We start from the raw sequence: 23,548 nt of genomic DNA, 5'->3' as shown, positions 1-23,548 counted from the left end.
GCATCTCCCCTGCTCCTCATTGTCCTTCTGTGAAAATGCAGGCGACATGGCTCATTGATCTGAGGGTTAGAAAAACTCCCTTATGGAGGTAGGCTTGCTTTCTTTGTTTTTCTTTCCTCGAGGATAGAGTGAATTCTGTGATGGTTTGTGTATCATTTTTGAGTTTATTGCCAGAAAACTGAGGCTCAAATTTGTAGACTAAAATAGACCTTTGTAGACAAAAAAAAAGCAAGTGATTGTGTTTCTTTGATATGATTTTCCAAACCTACTTAGAGTTATTTTTTGTCTTTATCTTTCCTTAAATTGTGTATATTCATATAAGTGCTCTAAATTCTTAGTATAACAGGATGGATTGTTATTACAGAGAATGTCCTTGGCACAGAGCACAAATCCTCCCACTGCCTTTGGGGCTCTGGTCACAAAGGGCTGGATACAGCACCCAGAACAGGCCTTGGACCTTGGGCTGTCAATCCTCATTTTTTTTTTTCACTTATGTTCTCTCATTCCAGAATGGCTTTGTCTTTTCCTTTATCTGTTGCTAAAATCCTTCTCCTGTAAGAATCAGTGAGTTCTTGGTGCATATCACGCTAAATTTGCCTCCTCTTTGAACTCTTCTTCAGTTTTCCGGGCTTGGTTAGTCTTGTCTTCTATGTTCCCATAACAGTCTTCCAAACATAAATACAGTAAAATAAGGGGTATAAGCGATGTAGTGTCCATTTCTCTCTGGAGACTTTGTGAGGGCGTGGGTGTGCCCTATACAGGTCTTTGGTTGCCTTTGTTAGTTTAGCACGGTGTGCAGTATATAACTGTTTGCAGGTGTCATTGAACTGGACCCGAATAATTCAAGGATTGAAAGTGTTCAAGAAGTACCCATGGATGCTTCAATAGTTCATCCTAATTGAGGATGTGGGAAAAGTTTGCATGGGGAAGAAATTTTGAGTTGGAGCTTTAAGGATAAGTTAAAATTTAGTAGGCAAAGTGATAGCAAATTTTAATAAGCCCTTATTATAAAATGTTCATTTAAAATTTTTTTTCGAGATGAAGTTTTGCTCTTGTCACCCAGGTTGGATTGCAATGGCGCGATCTCGGCTCATTGCAACCTCTCCCTCCTGGGTTCAAGCGATTCTTCTGCCTCAGTCTCCTGAGTAGCTGGGATTGCAGGCACCTGCCACCATGCCTGGCTAATTTCTTTTGTATTTTTAGTAGAGATGATGTTTTGCCATGTTGGCCAGGCTGGTCTCAAACTCCTGACCTCAGGTGATCCACCCACCTTGGCCTTCCAAAGTGCTGGGATTACAGGTATAAGCCACCGCACCTGGCCTTTGGTTTTTTTATACGATATTTTAATTTTCTTAAAAATGCAGAAAGAATCCTGCTTACTTAAAGGCAGATTCTACTAAATTTTCCATACCCCTAGACTTACTGCATGTAAAAACTTGTTTAAAGTATAAATTACCCCTAGGGTACTAATATTATATTTAGATGTAGTGTTTGACTTCTTTAGGAGCTTTAATAACTTGAAGTCGCTTTGATTGTTTTCAAAAAAACTTCCCAGTGTATGTTTATATTGTATCATTAAGAAAAATTACTGAGTAAGCAATTCATATAATCAGTCCTTCTTCTATACAACAGTAAAACACTGCTTCCCTAGACCAGTTCTCTGGGATCTCTGGAAGGTATCTAGCACTCAGCAAGTCCTGACGCCTCTTTGGAAGACCACTGAGAAACTGGAGTCTGCCCTCGAGGCAATTCTGTTAATTACTCTCCCTCGCTAATCCATGACATAATTTCTCAAATGTTAGGTGTAGAATGATGGTGCATATCATTCAGTAGCGCATCATTCAGTCAGAGCTCTTATTGCCGCTCCCTCTGCATATTTCACTACACTTTGACTATATAATTAGTTATGGAAGGTTTGTAAGTGGTCTAAACATTAAAGTATTAATATGTTTTTTGTTACTAATTTGCTCGCTTTAAGGAAATCTACCCGTTTCATACAGGTTTTGAAAAATATAGAAAGAAAGACTTCATTTGTTGATCTTTGTATCTCAATACTTCCTTATGTATATTTCTTTTATTCTTTGATTTAGGTGAAATATCTCTTTTCTGACAAGACTGGAACGCTTACATGCAATATCATGAACTTTAAGAAGTGCAGCATTGCCGGAGTAACCTATGGGTCAGTGTGTTTATCATTTACTGAAAATTTGCTTCTTTCTTTCAAGAAAAAAGTTTATTTTTAGCTACTTAGTCAAATATCTTGACTTTCTGATGTTTTGAAAGGATAAAGATCCTTTCAAAATAAAAAAAAAATCTAAATCCTTTACAATGGATTTAGATATGTAGTTACTATGGAATGTGTTTGTAACTGAATGGATCCCAAATTAAACTCTGAACAGTTAAAACATGGTTTATTTCAGATTGGGCACAGTGGCTCACATCTGTAATCCCAGCACTTTGGGAGGCTGAGGCAGGTGGAGTGCCTGAGGTTGGGAGTATGAGATCAGCCTGGCTAACATGATGAAACCCTGTCACTACTAAAAATACAAAATTAGCTGGGCATCGTGGCATGTGCCTGTAATCCCAGCTACTTGGGAGGCTGAGGCAGGAGAATTGCTTGAACTCGGGAGGCAGGAGTTGCACTGAGCTGGAATTGCGCCACTGCACTTCAGCCTGGGTGACAGAGTGAGACTTTGTCTCAAAAAAATAAAAAAAAATAAAAAACAGACAACAGCAACAAAAAAGGTGGTTTATTTCTGCAAATATTAACTTGGTAAGAAGTCCCTGAGAATCTGTAAGTTTGTATATCTAAGCTAAGAATTAGATCAGTTTTGATCAGAACGTCTGTCTTTTGATCACAGTTTTGTGACCACTCTGTTTTCCCTTTCTCTGGCAGTCACTTCCCAGAATTGGCAAGAGAGCCATCCTCAGATGACTTCTGGTAAGTAGATTCTAGCACTTCTTGACACTTTAATGGAAAAGCCTTTGGAATTATTTTTATTTATTTATTTACATTTTTAGAGACAGTCTCACTCTATTGCACAGGATGGAGTGCAGTGATACAGTCATAGCTCACCGTAGTCACAAACTCCTGGATTCAAGCGATCCTCCTGCCTCAGCCTCCTGAGTAACTAAAACTACAGGCATGCACCACCATGCCTGACTAATTTTGTAATTTTTTTGTAGAGATGAGGTCTCACTATGTTGCCCAGGCTGGTCTTAAACTCCTGGCCTCAAGCTATCCTCCCGCTGTGTCTTCCCAATGTGCTGGGATTACAGGTGTGAGAAACCAGGCTCGCCCTGGAATAATTTTATTAGCATTTCTCACCTGCCTATTTTTGTATGTAAATAAAAGTTTCATATATGTTGTTTTGAAAGAAAACCAGATAAAATTTAAGGATGAACATGGCTTTAAAAGTCCAGGGATACTATAGGACTTTTAACAAAAAAATTGACTGCCCTTGGTTCAGTATTTCCCACTCACTCCCTATTCTCCGGAGGCAGCCAACCTCAGTGCTTGTGCTTTTTTAAAAATTTTATTTTTATATTTCAAAATAATGTTTATAGTAATTTTTAAATTAAAAACATTTAGGCCGGGTGTGGTGGCTTACACTTGTAATCCCAGCACTTTGGGAGGCCAAGGCAGGCAGATCACTGGAGGTCAGGAGTTCAAGACCAGCCTGGCCAACATGGTGAAATCCTGTCTCTACTAAAAATACAAAAATTAGCTGGGTGTGGTGGCAGGCGCCTGTAATCCCAGCTACTCGGTAGGCTGAGGCAGGAGAATCAGTTGAACCTGGCGGGGGGGCAGAGGTTGCAGTGAGCCGAGATGGCATGACTGCATTCCAGCCTGAGTGACAGAGTGAGACTCTGTCTCAAAAAAAAAAAAAAAAAAAAAAAAAGACAATTAAAACAAAAAAAGAAATTAAAAACATTTAGACATTGTTTGACTTTTTACCATGGAAAGTGAGAGTTTATCTCCTACTCTTGCTCCACCCCCTTTGGAAGCATTTCAGATTTTCTGTACCTCCTTAGGCATATGCCATTTCAACCATGAAGCTTCGGGCAGGTTTTTAAATTTTTTCCTTTTTTTTTTTTTTTTTTTTGAGATGGAGTCTCGCTCTGTTGCCCAGGCTGGTGTGCAGTGGCATCATCTTGGCTCACTGCAAGCTCTGCCTCCCGGGTTCACGCCACTCTCCTGCCTCAGCCTCCCGAGTAGCTGGGACTACAGGCGCCCGCCACCACGCCCGGCTAATTTTTTGTATTTTTAGTAGAGACGGGGTTTCACCATGTTAGCCAGGATGGTCTTGATCTCCTGACCTTGTGATCTGCCCACCTCGGCCTACCAAAGTGAATTTTTTCCATTATTTTGGACATTCAGTGGACCACTAGTGGGCCATTTCTGTCTCTGAATTTCCTCTTCTTGATTCTCAGAAGTGTCTTTGTATTATTTCTATGATAATTTTCCTCCTCTCCAGCTTCCCTGTTCCCTGTGCATCTCTTGATAGTCAGATATTGAATGTCTTGGGTTGATCCTCCAATTTTGTTATCGCTCTGTCCATTTTCCATAGTTTTTTTGTTTTACTTCCTGGTATTTTTTTTTCACCTTGATCTTCTATCCTTCGTCATGAGTTTTCCGTATGATCTCACTTTCAGTTTTCGAAAGCGTTCCCCTAACCTTGCTTTTGCATTCCGTGTTTTCTCTGCTCTCCTCTCCCACCCTCCCTAACGCCCACCCCTGGTGTTTTGATTTATTTTCTATAGGCTTTCTTCAAAAACCTGGTGGTCATTAGCTGTGTGCTCATATATTTTTATTTCTTTTTGTGTAAAATACGTGTAACATATTTATCATTTGACTCTTTTAAATGTACAATTCAGTTGCACTAAATATATTCATAATGTTTTGCAGCCATCCGCACCATTCATTTCTAGAACTTTTTCATCTGAAACCCTTATCTATTAAACAAAAATTCTTTGTTGCTGCCTGCCTCCAGACCCTAGTAACCACCATTCTGTTTTCTGTCTCTATGATTTTGTCTGTTCTAGGTACCTCACGCAAGTGAAATTGTACAGTATTTGTGTTTTTGTGTTTGGCATATTTCCCTTAGCATGTCTTCAGGGTTCATCCATGTTGTAGAATGTGTCAGAATCTTCTCCCTTTGGAAGGCTGAGTAATATTCGATTGCATGTATATGCCACATTTTGTTTATCCCGTCATCTGTTCATGGGCATTTGTGTTGCTTCCACCTTTTGGCTACTGTGAATAACGCTGCTGTGAACATTGACATACAGGTATCTGTTTCAGTTCCCACTTTCCATTCTTGGGGGTATATTCCTAAATATGGAATTACTGGGTCATATGGTAATTCTGTGTTTGGCTTTTTGAGGAAAAACCATGCTATTTTCCATAGCAGAGCCACCATTTGACATTCCTGCCAGCAATGCACAAGGGTTTCACTTTCTCCACATCCTTGCCAACACTTGGGATTTTTCAGGTTTTGTTTGTTTTATAATAGGCATCCTAATGGGTATGAAGTGGTACCTTATCGTAGTTTTGATTTGTGTTTCTCTTATAAATGGTGATGCTGTCTGTCTGCACGTGTTTTAAAGCTTATACACAAGAAACCTGACTGCTAGGGCTGTGTGTGGAGTGGGGCCACTGTGGTTGATGACTGGTTGCCTGCCTGGAGAATGGTCAGCCAGGACCCACTATTGTATTAAGGGATCACTAGATGTCAGTGTCTGTGGGTCTTTCTTGTCAGCTGGTCAGCTTTCTTTTCATAAAAAGAACTTTCTAGTTTCCTGCCAAGGGCTATAAATTTGGTCCAACTGTTTTGGAAGCTGTGTGGAGGCAGTGGGCCAGTGATTGTACCTTTCAGCATATATAGAATTTTACTTAAAACTCTGTTTTGGGAGGATGCCCTAGCCTGTCCACATGTGTGCCTGTGTGCCCAGTGCGCCTGGGCTCAGGACTACTCTGGTTTAATTTCTGTAAAAGATAAGCATTTTTTTTTTTTTTCTGGCTGTGGAAGGTTCAGTTGTCTGGCTGCCTGGGATGTGAGGATTCTTGAAGGCTGAGTGTTCCTCAAGCAGATGTGGAAGCTGTGCTGTCTTCCTCCTTCCCTGTACCTCACAGGTGCCTTGTGCTGCCATTTGTTCCACCTTCCCAGCACTCTGTTGAGGGCATCAGCTTGCATTTTAGGTGCTCCCCCTTGCAAGCTGTTGGTTGCTGTTTTCTGTGCTGATACGTATTTCAAGTTAAGACTGACATATACTCTGCTGTCGTGTCTTCTTTCATTGTCTTTGTCTTGACAACGTTGAAGTTTCAGGAGGAGACCAGGTGCGGTGGCTCACGCCTGTAATCCCAGCACTTTGGGAGGCCGAGGCAGGTGGATCACCTGAGGTCAGGAGTTTGAGACCAGCCTGATCGACATGGCAAAAACCTGTCTCTACTAAAAATACAAAATTAGCCAGGTGTGATGGTGGCCATCTGTAATCCCAGCTACTTGGGAGGCTGAGGCAGGAGAATTGCTTGAACTTGTGAGGCAGAGGTTGCAGTGAGCCGAGATCACACCATCGCACTCCAGCCTGGGCAACAAGGGTGAAATTTCATTTCAAAAAAAAAAAATTTCAGGAGGGAGTGGAGATAAATGAATATATAGTTGATTCTTCACATTTTCTTCAGTGTGATAGCTCACAGTCATCATATTGTTTCCTTTCTTGTAATTATTTGTTGTCTTCCTTCTCCTACATATGAGCTCTGGCCATAAATGATTGCATGTATACAGTGCAATATTTACTCTTGTTTTATTTGCTGTGAGCAGACACTCTTGGAAGTTTTCTCTGGTAGAAATGACTCAGGGGCCAACTGAAATGACAGTCATAGTCTTGATCCCTGGCTTCTGTTTTTTCTCCTTGTAACTATTGTTCCTTGTAACTGTTGTTCTTGTAAAATATTTTGATTATAGTAAACTCCAGGATTAATTGTTTTGAGGTTTGAAATAATAATACAGAATTCCAAGTCTTTAATTTAATGTGAATCCCTGTAGGACTTTAGGTATGGTTCTTCTTGAAGGAAGATTCTTTCCAGGTTTGGGTTAACTTAACAGAAACTTTTGAATTGAATAAATTTTCTCTGTTCTCTCTTACAGTCGGATGCCTCCTCCCTGTAGTGATTCCTGTGACTTTGATGACCCCAGGCTGTTGAAGAACATTGAGGATCGCCATGTAAGTGCTCTGTTTTACTTTGAAGACAGCAAACAGCTTACGGTGCAACTTTCTTTTATATATGCGTGTAGTATTTTGCAAGTTGCAATTTTAGAGCCTGGGAAAAGTCTCGACTTGATGATGTGAGTCCTTCTGAGAAGTGATCTTAGACAAATGCTTTGTGGTGAACACTGTGCATAAATTAGTGTATTTAAATACTTGGTGATTTTGTAAAGTAGCACACCAAGATCAAGACGAGTTTTACCACATAATTCTGTAACAGTTCCAATTGCTGTTGCTTTGTAAGATTTCTGCAGTACTATTTTGTCACAGTTGTGAATCTAAGAGGCCAAGTGTAATTGCATATCCTTTGACTAGGATACTTTAGGAAACAAAAGTAAGATATATATGATAACAGGTAGCATTTATTGCATTCTACTGTGTGCCAGGCAACTAACATATATTTCTTTCAACACTCTAGTCAACATTTGAATCACATCTGGGAGGTGACAAGGCAGTTAAATAAAAGATTAAATTGGTGAATAGTTACCCAGCACATAAATGTAGAAATGAGCCTTAAACCTCAGTCTGCTAGATTTTTTTTTTTTTTTTTTTGAGACAGAGTCTTGCTCTGCTGCCCAGGCTGGAGTGCTGTGGCGTGATCTCGGCTAACTGCAAGCTCCACCTCCTGGGTTCATGCCATTCTCCTGCCTTAGCCTCCAGAGTAGCTGGGACTACAGGTGCCCACCACTACGCCCGGCTAATTTTTTGTATTGTTTTTTAGTAGAAATGGGGTTTCACTGTGTTAGCCAGGATGGTCTTGATCTTCTGACCTCGTGATCTTCCCACCTTGGCCTCCCAAAGTGCTGGGATTACAGGCGTGAGCCACCGCGCCCAGCCCTGTTAGATTTTTAACTATGACATCACACCACTTCAAATCAGTATTAACTGCAGAATCACATCAATTCACTTTTGTTATTTTGTTATTTATTTATTTTTAATTTTTCTATAAGGGAAAAATTGTATTGAGGAACAGGTGGTATTTGGTTACATGAGTAAGTTCTTTAGTGGTGATTTGTGAGATTTTGGTGCACCCATCACCTGAGCAGTATACACTGTACCATATTTGTAGTATTTTATCCCTTGCCTCCCTCCCACCCTTCCCCCAAAGTCCCCAAAGTCCATTGTATCATTCTTATGCCTTTGCGTCCTCATAGTTTAGCTCCCACATTTCAGTGAGAACATACGATGTTTGGTTTTCCATTCCTGAGTTACTTCACTTAGAATAATAGTCTCCAATCTCATCCAGGTCACTGCAAATGCTGTTCATTCATTTTTATGGCTAAGTGGTATTCCGTCATCTCTATATACGTATGTATATATCCACTCATTGATTGATGGGCATTTGGGTTGGTTCCACAATTCACAGTTGTGAATTGTACTGCTATAAACATGTGTGTGCAAGTATTTTTTCCTCTGGGTAGATACCTAGTAGTGGGATTACTGGATCAAATTGTAGTTCTACTTTTAGTTCTGTAAAGAATCTCTGCACTGTTTTCCATAGTGGCTGTTCTAGTTTACACTCCCACCAGCAGTGTAGAAGTGTTTCCTGATCACCGCATCCATGCCAACATCTACTGTTTTTGATTTTTTGATTATGGCCATTCTGCAGGAGTAAGGTGGTGTTGCATTGTGGTTTTGATTCGCATTTCCCTGGTCATCAGTGATGTTGAGCCTTTTGTCATATGTTTGTTGGCCATTTGTATATCTTCTTTTAAGAATTGTCTTTTCATTTTCTTAGCCCACTTTTTGATGAGATTGTTTGTTTTTTCTTACTGATTTGTTTGAGTTCGTTGTAGTTTCTGGATATTAGTCCTTTGTCAGATGTATAGATTGTGAAGCTTTTCTCCCACTCTGTGGGTTGTCTGTTTACTCTGCTGACTCTTCCTTTTGCTGTGCAAAAGCTCTTTAGTTTAATTAGGTCCCAGCTGTTTATCGTTGGTTTTTATTGCATTTGTTTTTGGGTTCTTGGTCATGAAATCCTTGCCTAAGCCAATGTCTAGAAGGGTAATTCACTGTTATTTTAAAGGCTACTCTGAAAAATGCCAACTTAGAAAATTACTCAATGATCAAAGCATTTCACAACTAGTTAACTCAGTATAAGTTAGATGTAATATGATTAATTTTTTTCTGAAAAAATTTCTAGATTTAAAATTAGGTAAACATGAGCAAAATTAAAACTTTATCTTTCCAAATTTCCAAAATTTTAAGAGACAGATATATTTAAAACTTTTTCTAAGTTTTCATGAGGAAATCCTACTTTCCTCTATTGCAGTTAGTGCCCATTTGTTGCTAGCACTTCTGAAATGTGAGTGTATAAGGCTCGCACACCCACGGGCTGTGATGCTGCTATTCCGACTCAGTTCTTGGTGAGGCTGGTGAAGTGGTCCAAGCCCACAGAGGATGCTGCTGGATTCTATGTTCTGTTTCAGTCACAGACAGCTACAGAATCCTTTCTTGGATTCTGATCTTAGAGGTAGATCCGGCTACTAGGCTAAAGGTTCTCCAAGCAGAAAAGTGGCGCCTCTGAAGAATCTCTCTGCAGGAAGGTGGTTTTAATCAAAGATGTCAAAGAAACAAGTGTACTTTGAGCACTTGAGAGGAAACAAGTGTTTTCAAATAGTATTCAGGTCGAGGGTAACCACAAAAGTGGACAACTGAATATGTCTGTTCAAGTTGGGATGGTGAATGGAAAAGGAGAAAGTGGCAGGGTGACATAGGAGCTCCGGAGACTGCTCTTGGTCCAGTTTCCCGAGTTTGCTTTCCTAGATCAACAAGGAGAAAGTAGCAAAGGAAATAAGATGAGCACCATGTATGGAACATCACAGAATTCCATTAATGGGTTAGGAATAGCAGCAAACTATTGGATCCCCATTTACATCAGAGACTCATTTATTTATTCACTCATTTTGTAAGCAGTTTAAGGACCTCATTTATATGAAATACCTTGCTGTTGGTACTAGGGGAAGAGATGAATAAAAAACACTCAAGGGATTCCTGTTCACAGGGGAAGCAGACGTGTGAAATTCTTAGAAGCCATTGTATGCTTCTGCAGGATACGTAAGGTGCAACTCCCTGAGGAGGTGATTTTGGTTTGTGTAGACAGAGAGGAATCCCATTCTCTTTGGTGACTGTCATGGCTACCATAACTGTTGACGTGCGAGCAGTGTATTTGCACTGACATAAAGGTGGGATGCCATAGAAACCCAGTGGCTTGGGGCAAATCCTTACTTGGAGAAGAGCTTCTCTGGGGACCCCTACATGCTACTGGGATCCTAGTGTTTGAAAGATTTCAAAGCTTGGTTCAGTTAATTTCTGACTCTCACAGGTGTTCTTTCCAAAGCTGGCCCGGGACTGGTGTTTTGGGTTCCTGTGAGGTTTTGGGGTTTTGACTGTTCATCCCACACTGTTCTTGAGCCTGTCCTCTGTTGACGTTTGAATGGAGATCTGAGCACAGCTAATACCTCTCCCATTGCCTTCCCCTACCCACTGCTTTTTTCTGACTCCTCCTTGGTGTCCATGGTGAGTGGAAAGAACTTTAGGAAGAAATCCCACTGTTTATATAAGTTAGTGATCTTTCTTCTTCTTTCCTTTCCTCCTCATCGTCTGCCCTCCTGCGCCAAATTTCTTTTTAGTTTAGTGGGAAAGGCATTGAGAGTAGGGACAGGTGCAACCCCTGTGAAAAGGAGGCCCTGCTGTGGGGACATTGTGATGACCATCCAAACACAGAGACTTCAAGGGCATTTTAATAATCTGGATACTCATAGTTTCAGTACAAGCATAATGAGGAATTGATCGATTGGTTTGGGTATTTATTTTCTAAATTTTATTAAAGCCTCCTAGCCTATGTGTACCCTTTTTAAGCTTTCTTAGATCCTTGAGGCCTTCTGAGGTACTCTTCATCTTAGCTACTATGTTAACTAAACTCTTTGACATTTAACAACTAGCTGCACTACAATAATGAAGACCATAGAATAGGCTCCAATATTTTTCTTTGGGGAGATGTGGGATTGAATTAAATGTACCCATTGGAGGTTTTTAAGCAGTTTAAACACAGGGCCTATTAGATTACTTGTTCGTTTTGCCAAAATATATTTGTGGAGAGGGAAGAAGTATTTGAGGATTTGCAGCTGCACATGCCCCACATTCTCATCTAAATTGTCTTGGGACTATTGACTAAAATTAAACCATTTAGTCCAAGAAAACCCTTACTTTCCTCCCAAGGGAATACTTCCATTTGCTACAGAATTTTCTTTTTTCCTATGTCATCATTTCAAATTTTCTGGGTCCTTTAGGACTGTGTTAAGCTTTGTATGGGCTGATAGCCAAGATGGAATTTGGCTCTTAGAGAACCAACCTATGAGAAATTTCGGAGGACAATTTATGCAACCCCCTGCTTACATTGCTAACCAGTGTGTGGAATAAATTTTCAAAGGTTCACCAAGGAAGAAGATATAACTTTCTTTTGAATCATTATGCCTAAGATTTCTGAGCTTGAGTCTTCAAGAAGAAATCACTTATATATGTATATGATTTGGATAATTTGTAGCTGCAATTTTGCTTGAAAAACAATTTTAGACATGTATCATTTTCTGCTGTTTTAAATTCACCGAATAAATAGAAAATATTCATTTCTAGATATATGGCATTTTGTACACATTACAAGCTGTTAACTGAAGGAAAAATATTGTATCATTCTGTTTCTATGAGGTACATATAATAGGCAAATTCATAGATACAGAAAACAAAATAGAGGTTACTGGGGGATAGAGAGAAGAGAGAATGGAGAGTTATTGTTTAATGGGTATAGAGTTTCTGCTGGGGAAGATGAAGTTTTGTGTATAGATAGTGGTGATGGCTGTGTAACATTGTTGAATGTATTTAAAATGCCACTGAATTTTATACTTACAAATGGTTAAATGATAAATATTACATGTATAGTTTACCACAATACAAATTTTTAACATCTAAGAAGATACACACACACACACACATACATATACACACATGAATATAAGCATCCATAGGCTTCAGATTAATTTTGTCTCTTCTCCCTAATTTATTATAGAATGCAATAGGAAGAAAACCAATGATAGGTTAATTTTATTTTAGGATTTAAAAAAAATCTTCATGGATTTTGTCTGGCTTACCATTTGAGGTAGAAGGCTCTATTTGTGTGTGCAATTCTTTATAACTCTTAGAAAATATCTCACTACTAGGTTTACTTATTTGTAAAATCTAAGACACTTTTTATGTTGTTTCATTATGGGACAAGGTTATGTTCAGGATTGGAAAGTTCTCAGGTACAGGGGAAGGCAATCTTGAATTGAAGCTAAATTCCCACTTAAAGTGCTTTTGGGGAAAATTTCTTACCATTTTTGCAATGCAGGCCTTGAGGAATGTGTAAATTCCTTAAGCTCATGACTTTACTGAACTATAATATAAGGTGCCTTTTCTTTTCATGATAAGAAGTAGCCATGTGAATACTTGTGATTGGCTTCCATAAAATTCTGCTTAAGTCACATTCACAAGACAGAGAAGAAACTAAAAATATTCTTGTGGAAGTTGTCATTCATTTATGACTAAAAAAACAGAAAACTCCATAAAAAGAGGAAACACATAGCTGCTTCCTTCATATGAAGATATAAATATATCTCAGTTTTATAGCCAGTTGCCTATTTAAAAGGGACACATTAGAACACTGACATTAAAATAACCCCAGGACAAGGAAGCTTGGTTATCACCCCTGCCTTGAATGTAATTCTGGAAGCGCTAGCTCATGCAGACAGGTGAACAGTGAAAGTTTATATATTGGGAGGAAAAGGGAAAACTTCTCATTTGTGGGTGATATAATTGTCTACATTGAAAACCTAGGATAGTCAACTGCAATTCAGAGAACCAGTAGGAGCTCAGTGACAATTGGATATTAACTTACAAAAATCAATGTTTCTACTTACATCCCAACAAGAAACTACTGTAAAATGTAATGGAAGTAAGATTCCATTCATAATATAAAAGGCAATAGATAAAATGCCTTACACAGTACTTCATGTACAGTGGTCACTGAAATAATTTTTGAGCAAATAAAATAATTAATAGACATATGCTAGGTCCTATATTTAGAATATTTAGAAGCTTTTAATACATAGGAAGACACTGTTTTCTTAGATGGGAAGACAGCATTATTTTCCCACTAGTTATAAATGTGCTCTAATCTCAATAAAAAATTATATGTTTTTTTCCCAGAGAGAATAAGAGAATTTTATTAAATACATATCCAGGGCAATTCTGGTTTTTGTTGCTGTTCAATATTAATGAGCGAGAGATGCACTGCGTTACAGGTGTTGAGAGATTATAAACTTAAAGAATAGACACTGTATAGAACAGATGTCGGGGCGGGGAATGGGAGCCTGGAGATGGGAGCATCTTTTGTTTATGGGGCCTGAGGTACAGCAGTGAGGGGGGCAGAACAAACGCTTCCGGAGGATCTTGCTAGAGTGAGGCAGCAGCACGTGGGTGAAGCAGAAGCACAGGGGAGGCGGAAGCAGAGGGCAAGTGGATGCACTCGGTGAAGTGCAAGCACGTGGGGAGGCGGAAGCACGTGGGCAAATGGAAGCACGTGGGCAAGGCCGAGGCTCCTGGAGAGGCAGGGTGTGCAGAGGTAAAGGAAGGCTCTTTCCTCTTTTCTCTCCCCATCTCTGGAACTAAAGCGCCGGAGCCGCCTTCCGAGAGAAACCCAGGGATTAGTGCGCCTCGGGAGAACCGGCTTGGGGACTCCAGACCAGAGCGGTAGGAGGGGGATTTGAGGTCCATATTAAGGACCTCTACCCTGTCCTACAGGGAGCAGTAGGATGACTGGATGTCAGTTGGGGATCTGCTTGTGTGAGCCCTGGTGCCTGTTGAAGGTGTTGTATCTGACACTAATCCCACCTCACGTTTGCAGCCCACAGCCGCTTGCATTCAGGAGTTCCTCACCCTTCTGGCCGTGTGCCACACGGTTGTTCCTGAGAAGGATGGAGATAACATCATCTACCAGGCCTCCTCCCCAGGTGAGGGCTCTGGCCGGATGCGCCCTGCTGGCCCCTTCTCAGGAGACCTGGGTGTTGCAGTTATTCTTGGAGATGCTGCCGTGTAGTCCGCCCCATAGACCCGGCTGTCTGCTGTTGGCCTCACCCTGTGGCCAGGCTGTGGCTACAGGTGCAAAGCCGTAGAGAGCCCGGGATGGGCTCTCCTGACTCTCATAACCCTTTTTTTAACAGCAAAGGGAGGACCCCGGTTATGTTGCATCTCCCAGCAGAGGTGATTGGGCTTGACAGAGCTCTGAAGAAAGAACAGAGCTGGCTTCTTCCTCATCCTCTCCACCTCATAGATTTTCCACCTGCTGGGGAAGCTGTGCATGGGTTACTCTTTACCCGCTTCCTGGGGCTTGGGAATCCCACAGCACAACTAAAATACTGCCTTGCTCAGAGGAGATGTTTGGTGGGAGTCATGGGACTATTACTTAGGTTTATTGGAGAGAATTTGCTCCCAAGTGAGAATAGCAGGAATAGAAATCATTCTTGTCCTGGTGAATTAGCATGGATCCAAGCCTCCCATCTAACAGGAGTGCTCATTTCAGAACCCTGGTGGTAGGAAAAGCAAGTGCTTCTTTATCCCGAGTCTTTACTACTGTGCAGATAACACCAGGCCTCCTTCAGTAGAGCGGATTTTGTTAATTTGAAAAGTGACACTAAACAGAATTCTGTCATTACCAGTGATATGTCAATGTTTCACCAACTCCCACTTGACAGATGAAGCTGCTTTGGTGAAAGGAGCTAAAAAGCTGGGCTTTGTCTTTACAGCCAGAACACCATTCTCAGTCATCATAGAAGCGGTGAGTAACACGCATGTGCACATTTCAGATCACTTGCTTTTGTGAAGATTGTGCGTGTGAAATGGCATGTCTATTGTAAATATGATAGCTAAATTTCTCTTTCGGTGAAAAATTAGACCTGTGAAAAACTGGAGTTAATATGATTATATTAGCTTGTTCGAGTTGTTTTGCATTGCAGTATTGTTTTGCCCTTAAAGATGCTTTTCCACGTCTTTCATACACTGATGTGAAATTATTTGTAGCAAAGAACTTCGCAAATCTACTCTTTGTTCTATAATAATTGGGAAAATAACTTAGCGGCCCACTTGTCTTTGAGGGCAGGTTCTACATCTCTTTGTAGCCTCAGAGCCTAAGAGTTCTTACTCAGTGAAGCCTCACAGTCCACTGGGCTTCAGTCTCTTCAGCTGGGAGAGGAGTCAGAGTTAAGATCTCTCTCTCTCCTTTTTTTTTTGAGACAGGTTCTCACTCTGTTGCCCAGGCTAGAGTGCAGTGGTGTAATCTCGGCTCACTGCAACCTCTGCCTTCCAGGTTCAAGCAATTCTCCTGCCTCAGCCTCCCGAGTAGCTGGGACTGACTACAGGCACGTGCCACCACGCCTGACTAATTTTTGTATTTTTAGTAGAGATGAGGTTTTGCCATGTTGGCCAGGCTGGTCTCAAATTCCTGACCTCAAGTGATCCACCCGCCTTGGCCTCCCAAAGTGCTGGGATTACAGGTGTGAACCACTGTGCCCAGCTTTGATCTCTTTTATCTATATGAGGGATACCCCCCTGTAACTGGAGTCAAGGGGTTTACACATTTTCTGATTTTTTTCTGAGTTTCCCTACCTACAGACCAAAGGGAGAAATTTGGTGATAGGAAAACAATTATATCAAATAGGAGATCAAATACAGACCCTTGGAATGGGCAACAGGGGAAAATCATGGTTACGACTGGTGAAGCAGTGGTGTTTTTCATGATGACCAGTTAGAAGGGCTGTCTTATTGTTGTCTGGATTGATGATAAGGGTCTGGGGCTAGTCCCTGCCATCCTTTGCCTTTCCCTACTCCTCCATTTGGGGAAGACTCAGGGATTATAGTTTTTGGCTTTATGGATGCATCCTTAAATCCATAGACCTTTAATGGATTTGAAATTCACTTCCAAATGGTATAATAACTTCATATTGTTCCTGACTTGGGAGTACTTTAGTACGTTTTTTCTTTTAGTTACATGCAAAACCTATAAAATATCATATCTTATACAAAGTTCCATTTATTGGCATTTTCAGTTTCTTATGAAGTACAGAGATGAGATCATGTGATCATGTTTACTTTTACTATGCTTATTTTAGTCAACAGAGGGAATTTAGCTTAGGGAAATGTACCATCATTAAAAGTGGAGTGAAGTACTGATTGAATATAGAATTTCCCGTACAGAAGCTTTTTTAAAAATGAGATCTTTTTCCCCTCTTCAGCTGGAGAAGAATTTTAATCTGAACTATAGGTTTTTCAGTTGTGTGGGTGCTGCCGCATGTCTCTGCATTGCAAAAATGGAGGTTGGGGGTTGGGGGGCTTGGATCATATGTGGGAGAGACAGAAGAGAACAGGTGCTTCCACTTCACTCACGATGCTAGATAAATATGGAACCTAGAGAGCCTATTGGTGTTGTCCTCCTGGTGTTATATGCTGCATTGACACCTCTTTGTTACCTCATTAAAGTTTTAAGGTCATATTTCTGGGGGTCACAAAAGACTGCCTGATTAGTTAGGACTCATAAATAACAATAATAAAAAGAATCCTCTTCAACCATTCATCAAACCACCAATTCTCAAATTATAGGTTTTGCATATAAGTAAAAGAAAAAACTTACTGCAGTACTACCAAGTCAGGAACAAATTCTCAAATTCCTACATATTTACATGAAGTGTCCTTGCCAATAGTCAGAACAGCCACATCCATGGGCTGCATGTGGACGTGGTTGATATAACTGTGAGAGAGGGGGTGGCTCCTGGGAGTGGCAGCGCTGGTGCTGGGTGGTGGCAGTAGCACTGGGTGTCTTCTGAATGGGGATATGATGGAAAGTTAGGACAGGCTGTGGAGAAAGGGAACTCAGAACTCGTGGATCCAGAGAGGTGAATAAAGATTGATGAAGACTGGATGAAGTGGATCATTAGTTGTTTTGTAGGATGCAAAGAGAAGGAGTGGAGAGTTGTGGGTGTGAATAAAGATAATGATTCTGTCATATACTTGGTAATTTGAATGTGTTACTTCATTGATTACTTCTCTGAGCCCTAAGAGATGAGTGCTTTTGCCATGCACAAGAAAGTCACACACTTAGAGGCAGAAACTGGATTCAAACTCACATGTATTGGATGCCAAAGGCCACGTTCTTTCCACTGTGAAGTGTTGGGGAAATGGAAAGATTAGATTAAAAATCTGAAAATAGCATGCGCACCATCTGGAATTTTTAGATGGAAAAAATTGTGAATATTGACATTCTAACTTGAAAGAACCCAAAGAAAAAGAGCGTTTGATTGATTGCTCTGAGACCAGGTACAGATTCACCATCTCTTATCTGCAAATTCGAAACCCAAATGCCTTTGAATTCCAAAAGATTTTTCCTAAATTTGGTGAATAGTTATTTGGCAGCAAAACCTAATCAGAACTGACATGAAGCTGTTTATGATCTTTATGAATCTCATTTCCTGATATGCATACATTTTGCTGTAGAAAGTGGATGTGTTGTGTACCAGCATGTTACCCCAGACCCTGCTGGGGACATTATGGTAGATGGTCTAGAATATGTGTATATAATTTGTAAAATCCTGAATTCAGAAACATAACTGGGCCAAAGGTTTCTGACGGACCTGTGCAGCTGGTGTCCTTTATCTCCATCTCTTGGAAGTGCCTACACCAGCCGTTAGCACTGAAGAAACATGAGAAGCTTCCACCAGAAGAGGGAGCTCCGACCCCACCAGACTTGTCGGAAAACAGTACATGTTGCAAAGGGTTAGAAGGTGGGAAGAGAGAGAGAGAGCATATGTCTGTTTATGCTTGGGAGACAATTGCTTTGAGATTTTAATACTTTGCACCTCGGGTAAGAACCTATTTTTCTTCCTTTAGATGGGACAGGAACAAACATTCGGAATCCTTAATGTCCTGGAATTTTCTAGGTATGTTTCTCTTTCATACATTTGAAATAAAATAATTATATTTATTTACCAACTTCATCAGAGTGTTTACATGATTATATGGTATGATTCAATATATTACTTAAGTATTAAATATAATAAATGTATCTCCATAAACTCTCCTCTCCTTGAAATTTGTGACTTTCATTAAAGAAAGTGAAGTAGGTTATTTTTCTTTGTTTTATTCAAGAGAAATGCTCTACTTCCATGTCCTCCTTTTTCTTTAGATTTCCAGAGCCTGATGTTCTTGCATCAGCAGCTGTAGACATGTCTGAATAGTTTGGAGCATGTGATGAGGGCATTATTTTCATTGGTGTTTCCCAAGTCCCATGAGGTCATTCCTCTTGCTCCATCTGAGCACTCCTCTGGAGATCTGAGAAACTGACAAATGATGACAGATGAGATCAGTTCATCCCATTAGAGGCTGGGTCCATGTAGGGAAGTTTTCCTGGACTTACTCGGAAGCATTCTTCCCCAGTACAATTTTAAAAAGTAAGACCCAGGAATATTCGTTGGACTTTTTTGTTCACATAGAACATTCATAGTTTGTTATAAGGAAACATATCTTAATTTTTTGTTTCTTTACCTCTTTTTAACATGGAATTGTCAGTACTAAAGCAAAGTTCTGTTGCTATCTCAAAGGCATCTTTTCCTATTATTAAAATTAGGTGGATTTTTTAATAACCTTTGTTAAACAGTTCACAAATTGTTTGCTCTGTCTGCTTTATAAACTATTTTTAATAAGAATTAGTTTTTTATCTTTGTGTAGGAAATACTTTCCAGCCCTAGTCTTTAGTTTTAGGATTGCAGGCTTTGACTTGGAACCATGGGGAGGGGAGGAGGGATGGCTGATGACGGTGGTGGCTCATGTAGGAAGTGGTGACAGTGTCCCTGCGTGTGGAGGTGAGCGACGTGCTAGGCATCTCTCCAAACTGTGTGCCTCATCTTTTATTGGAAACTGTGCAGTGCCCTGTGATTACATTAACTGGGACCAGCAGTTATTGGACAGGCAAGGAGGAGGAGAAAAGGGAGTTAGATAAAAACAGGTGAATATGGATAGAGACACAAGGATGTATTAAAATGTATATATGGGAGAATAAGAAGGAACAGAAAGATAATTTGTGGTTATAGTGGTGAGTCTATTTCTTTTTCATGGACTCATCTCGTTCCCAGTGACACTTAATCTTGATAATACTCCCTCGAAGTAGTTGCTTTACACATTGAGAAACTGAAACACGGATTTCAAGAACCGCTAGGAGTGCCCACCTCTAAGGCAGTTGAGAGAGAATGCAAATCCAGGTCAGCTAGAGCACTATGGGTTAGGATGTGGGAAATCAGCTCTCTCCCAGAGCTGAAGAGAGACTCTCCCCCACTCTTAGAGACTTACAATCCATTGGGAACCACCACACTGAAAGGCCACAGAGATGGGTGGTCTAGGGCCCTCTGTAGTTGGAGTAAGCTTCAGGAGGATGAAATGTTGGCAAAGGAGGATCAGAATGTGTAGAAGAGGAGAATGGTGAGTCCCGTGTGTGCTCGAAGCCTGGTGGTGGTGCATGGGAGGGTTGGTGGGAGATGAGGTGAGGCTGCACAGGTGGATGGACAGCAGTAAGAAGAATTCAGAGGTGGTGGAGACTCACTGAGAGCTCGGTGGGTGAGGATGGGCCATGAGGAAAGACGTGTGAGGAAGTGTAGATGCTGCGGTGAGGGGAGAGAGAGTTCCTTGGTGCTGAATTGGGAGTGTTCTGTGGATTTCTGATTTCTTTCTACTCCAGTTAAAAGATGACACAGGGAGGAGCTTCCGAGTTAAGTGGATCGATACGGAGTCTCCCACTTTCTTTTTTTTTTTTTTTGAGACGGATTCTCGCTCTGTCGCCCAGGCTGGAGTGCAGTGGTGCAATCTCGGCTCACCGCAAGCTCCGCCTCCCGGGTTCACGCCATTCTCCTGCCTCAGCCTCTCCGAGTAGCTGGGACTACAGGCGCCCGCCACCATGCCCGGCTAATTTTTTTGTATTTTTAGTAGAGACGGGGTTTCACCGTGGTCTCGATCTCCTGACCTCGTGATCCGCCCGCCTCGGCCTCCCACAGTGCTGGGATTACAAGCGTGAGCCACCGCGCCCGGCCCCCACCTTCTTACCTACTGGGCAAGTTACTTGATAGCTTAGAGGTGGAAAATAAAGAATATTTTTAGAGAGTAGAGTCAGAAGTCAATCAGATGTGGACTGTCAGTGCTGGAATTTTCCTTTTCTGTTTTTCCTACTGCAAATAGCGGTGCTAGTCCATTTTCATGGCAGGGAAAGAAATAGGCTTATGTTCATTAGATGTAAATAAAAAGAGTGGGAGATACACAGTTAGGTCCTACTTTGAAGAAAAAGGCAGGGAAAGATAGACCTTGGTCATTTTTAGGAGCCCAGACCACCTTTTGTTTTGACTGGTGTTCAGCTGTGGGACATGCATCCTGTAAACAGACCAATGATGACTTTTTTCTTTTCCGCTCTCCCAGTGACAGAAAAAGAATGTCTGTGATTGTTCGAACTCCTTCAGGGCGACTTCGGCTCTACTGTAAAGGGGCTGTAAGTACCAGAGAAGCGTTGTGCATAGCAGAGTTCTTGGCAGCTTTGTTAATCTGCTGCTTTTCCTAACTGCTTTCCTCATCATTCGCTGATTGTTTGTCCAGAGTTGAAAGACTCTTTCAGGTAGGCTGTGAAGTTGACTTAGTAGTAAAAGTCCACTGAAGATAATGGTGGTTCAGGGCAGTGTGGCAAAGATGGTCAGTGAAAACTTACTTTTAGCTGATCGTTGGTTTCAGAAACAGTGACTCCATGTGTCATGCAAAATCCTTGAATGTGAATTCTTATTCCAGTTTTACCAGCATTTTGTTTTGACTTTGGGAAGATAAAGTAATTTGTGTTGACCTATGATAATCTTAAGTACTCTGATATATATTTGTTCTCTAGCACCTCTTCTTCTCAATTGTTACTTTTTTTTCCCATGCATTATAGAGAGACATGTTGTAGGTACAAAGGCAATGTCCATGTGTAGCTGCATTATTACTGCCCCTTTTAGTCAGTTTCCTAGGTCAGGCTTTTTGTCATGTATACCTTCTAGTAACCAAATCTAAATGGTTTATCTCAAAGGAAAGATGTTATTGCTTATGAGTCTTACTTATAAAACTAGATCCTGTTAAATTGTAGTCTTATGTATTGAGGGAAATAATTATTAAACTTATTTTATTTGACTATGTCAAGAATACAGAGCTCTCCTAGGATTAATTAGTGGTTGACAATATTACTAATCTTTACCAGTTGTGGCAAGAAGGGTGGTTTTATTTGAGTACACGATGACTAGAGCTTTTTACAAATGAAGGAATGCATGGGAATTCTAAAGGCATTATATTTGGACCCGCTAAATAATTCTGTGTTTATGGTAAAATGACTTGAATTAAGCTCATCTAGGTTTTGTTCTCATGTGATATATTTTTAAAACTTTTTGTTTATTCATTTACCATTGTGTTCTAAGTACCACATCGAGTACAACAGGTGTCAGTGTGAGGCGGTAGAGAGAGGAGGGCTGTCAGTATAGAAGAGGTACATACGAAAATGCTGCAAAGGTGTATTGTATTTTTATAGGATTTAATTCTCTCCAAAACCAAACTCAGTTTAAAAAAATTTTTGTAGCAGCCTAAAACTATGCAATTTGTAAAATATTTCATGGATTATCTGTGGGATCTGGTCCCCCAACCCTTCTTGTCAGTCATGGAAATAGTCATAGGCAGATGAGCTGTGCACCTGTGTGTTTCTCGGCAGAACTGAGTTCAGCGCCCAGTGGGTTGTGCCCTCTGTGCTTAGGAGCTCCTCCCGTGTTGGGAAGCAGGGTTGTACTTGAGTAATTTGGGATGTGCATTTTACCCTTTCCCCTTCTGCGCAAATGCCTGATAAACTTTGGGATATGAGTTTTGCAAATTTTGGTGAATACAGGCCCCCATGTGTTCCAGTGATTCTCCTGTATTTCTGGTTCTCCCCAGCATATTTTTGTTTGGCTTTTAAGATACAGATTTTGGTTTTGTTGGACACATTCGTACCCAATTTGTTTTCCAAAGCTCATGCCTGAGCCCGGCCAAATGCTAAATTCCTACTTACCCACTTGGGTATTCTCATGCATGTTAGATAAACAGAAACAAAGCCGTGCTTAGCATGCTGGCTGGAAGGTTTACTGAAGGCTTTGCCAGTCACAATGTTTCCCTATTTTATAGGATAATGTGATTTTTGAGAGACTTTCAAAAGACTCAAAATATATGGAGGAAACATTATGCCATCTGGAATACTTTGCCACGGAAGGTAAGTGGAATTTGGAAATGCTGTTTTTGGCCATTGGAGCTGTACTTTCAAGCATGTTGTCTTGATTTCCAGGAGCACATTCTTCCAGTGCCTGCCCCATCCCCTCCTGTGCCCATGGCAGTGACAAGATGCATAGCCAAATCCAAACTCAGTTACCTGTAGATGCCTCTGTCACTCATCAGCAGTGGTGCAGAGGGAGAGGCAGGCCAACGCATAACGTGTAGAATCACCTTTAGTTACTAGTCCCCTTTTCAGAAAACTCATATGGTTATTTTCCTGTCCCTCTCTTGGTGTCCTTATGTCACTGGCTTATCCATGGCTTAAGGAAATAATCATTCATGGAACCCGTAGTGAGCAGGAAAGGAGTTCTCTGGAAGACTGTAAACAACACTGATGTCAGGTGTTCCTGCTAGCGAATGTCATGATAGCTGGAGCCACACTCAAGTGCTGACTGCTGCTTTCGGGCCCCTGGCTCTGCATGCATGCACATATGAGCACACGCTCACAACACGCATGGGTGTGGCTGCCTGAAAGCCTGGATCTTTCATGGGATAGCACATGGGGCCTTTCCTTGCTGTCTTGAAACACACTTCCCACCTCCTCTGCTTGCTGAAACCTGCCTTCTGCGCATGGATCATGCACAGCTCCTGAACCTCTCTGCCATGGAGAATTCACTCTTCTGACTTCTTGCGCACTCTCAGACTTACAGAAGAGGTAGTTTATGTTAGAATACAGGAGAGCAGTTTTTAAATGTCCCTTGGTAGATGTAGGAGTGTTGAATTAGAGTGACCTAAAGCACAGAGTCTCTTCATTTTATGGGGGCATCCTGATGGAAAAGGGAGCACAGGCTGTCCCCTAGGAGGTCACGCGTTCTGCCTGCCTCCATTCACCAGTGGCTGTCTTGCA

General features: G+C 41.0%; 1 protein-coding gene across 2 annotated transcripts in view; it reads left to right on the top strand.

Moving 5' to 3' along the window:
• Nucleotides 1–23,548, top strand: part of ATP8A2 (ATPase phospholipid transporting 8A2) — a 693,068-nt gene that overhangs the window by 189,703 nt on the left and 479,817 nt on the right. For both annotated transcript variants that reach the window (XM_030813212.1, XM_030813213.1), the window contains exons 14-21: nucleotides 2,091–2,179; nucleotides 2,897–2,941; nucleotides 7,152–7,227; nucleotides 14,210–14,315; nucleotides 15,057–15,139; nucleotides 18,241–18,290; nucleotides 20,809–20,878; nucleotides 22,558–22,642. In XM_030813212.1, the coding sequence (XP_030669072.1) occupies nucleotides 2,091–2,179; nucleotides 2,897–2,941; nucleotides 7,152–7,227; nucleotides 14,210–14,315; nucleotides 15,057–15,139; nucleotides 18,241–18,290; nucleotides 20,809–20,878; nucleotides 22,558–22,642 (604 nt within the window). The remainder of the gene's footprint in view (nucleotides 1–2,090; nucleotides 2,180–2,896; nucleotides 2,942–7,151; nucleotides 7,228–14,209; nucleotides 14,316–15,056; nucleotides 15,140–18,240; nucleotides 18,291–20,808; nucleotides 20,879–22,557; nucleotides 22,643–23,548) is intronic.

This window comes from Nomascus leucogenys, chromosome 5 (genome assembly GCF_006542625.1).
Source record: "Nomascus leucogenys isolate Asia chromosome 5, Asia_NLE_v1, whole genome shotgun sequence".
Lineage (NCBI taxonomy): Eukaryota > Metazoa > Chordata > Mammalia > Primates > Hylobatidae > Nomascus > Nomascus leucogenys.
The sequence above is the reverse complement of the archived record's forward strand: the minus strand, read 5'-3'. Positions and strand labels throughout refer to the sequence as shown.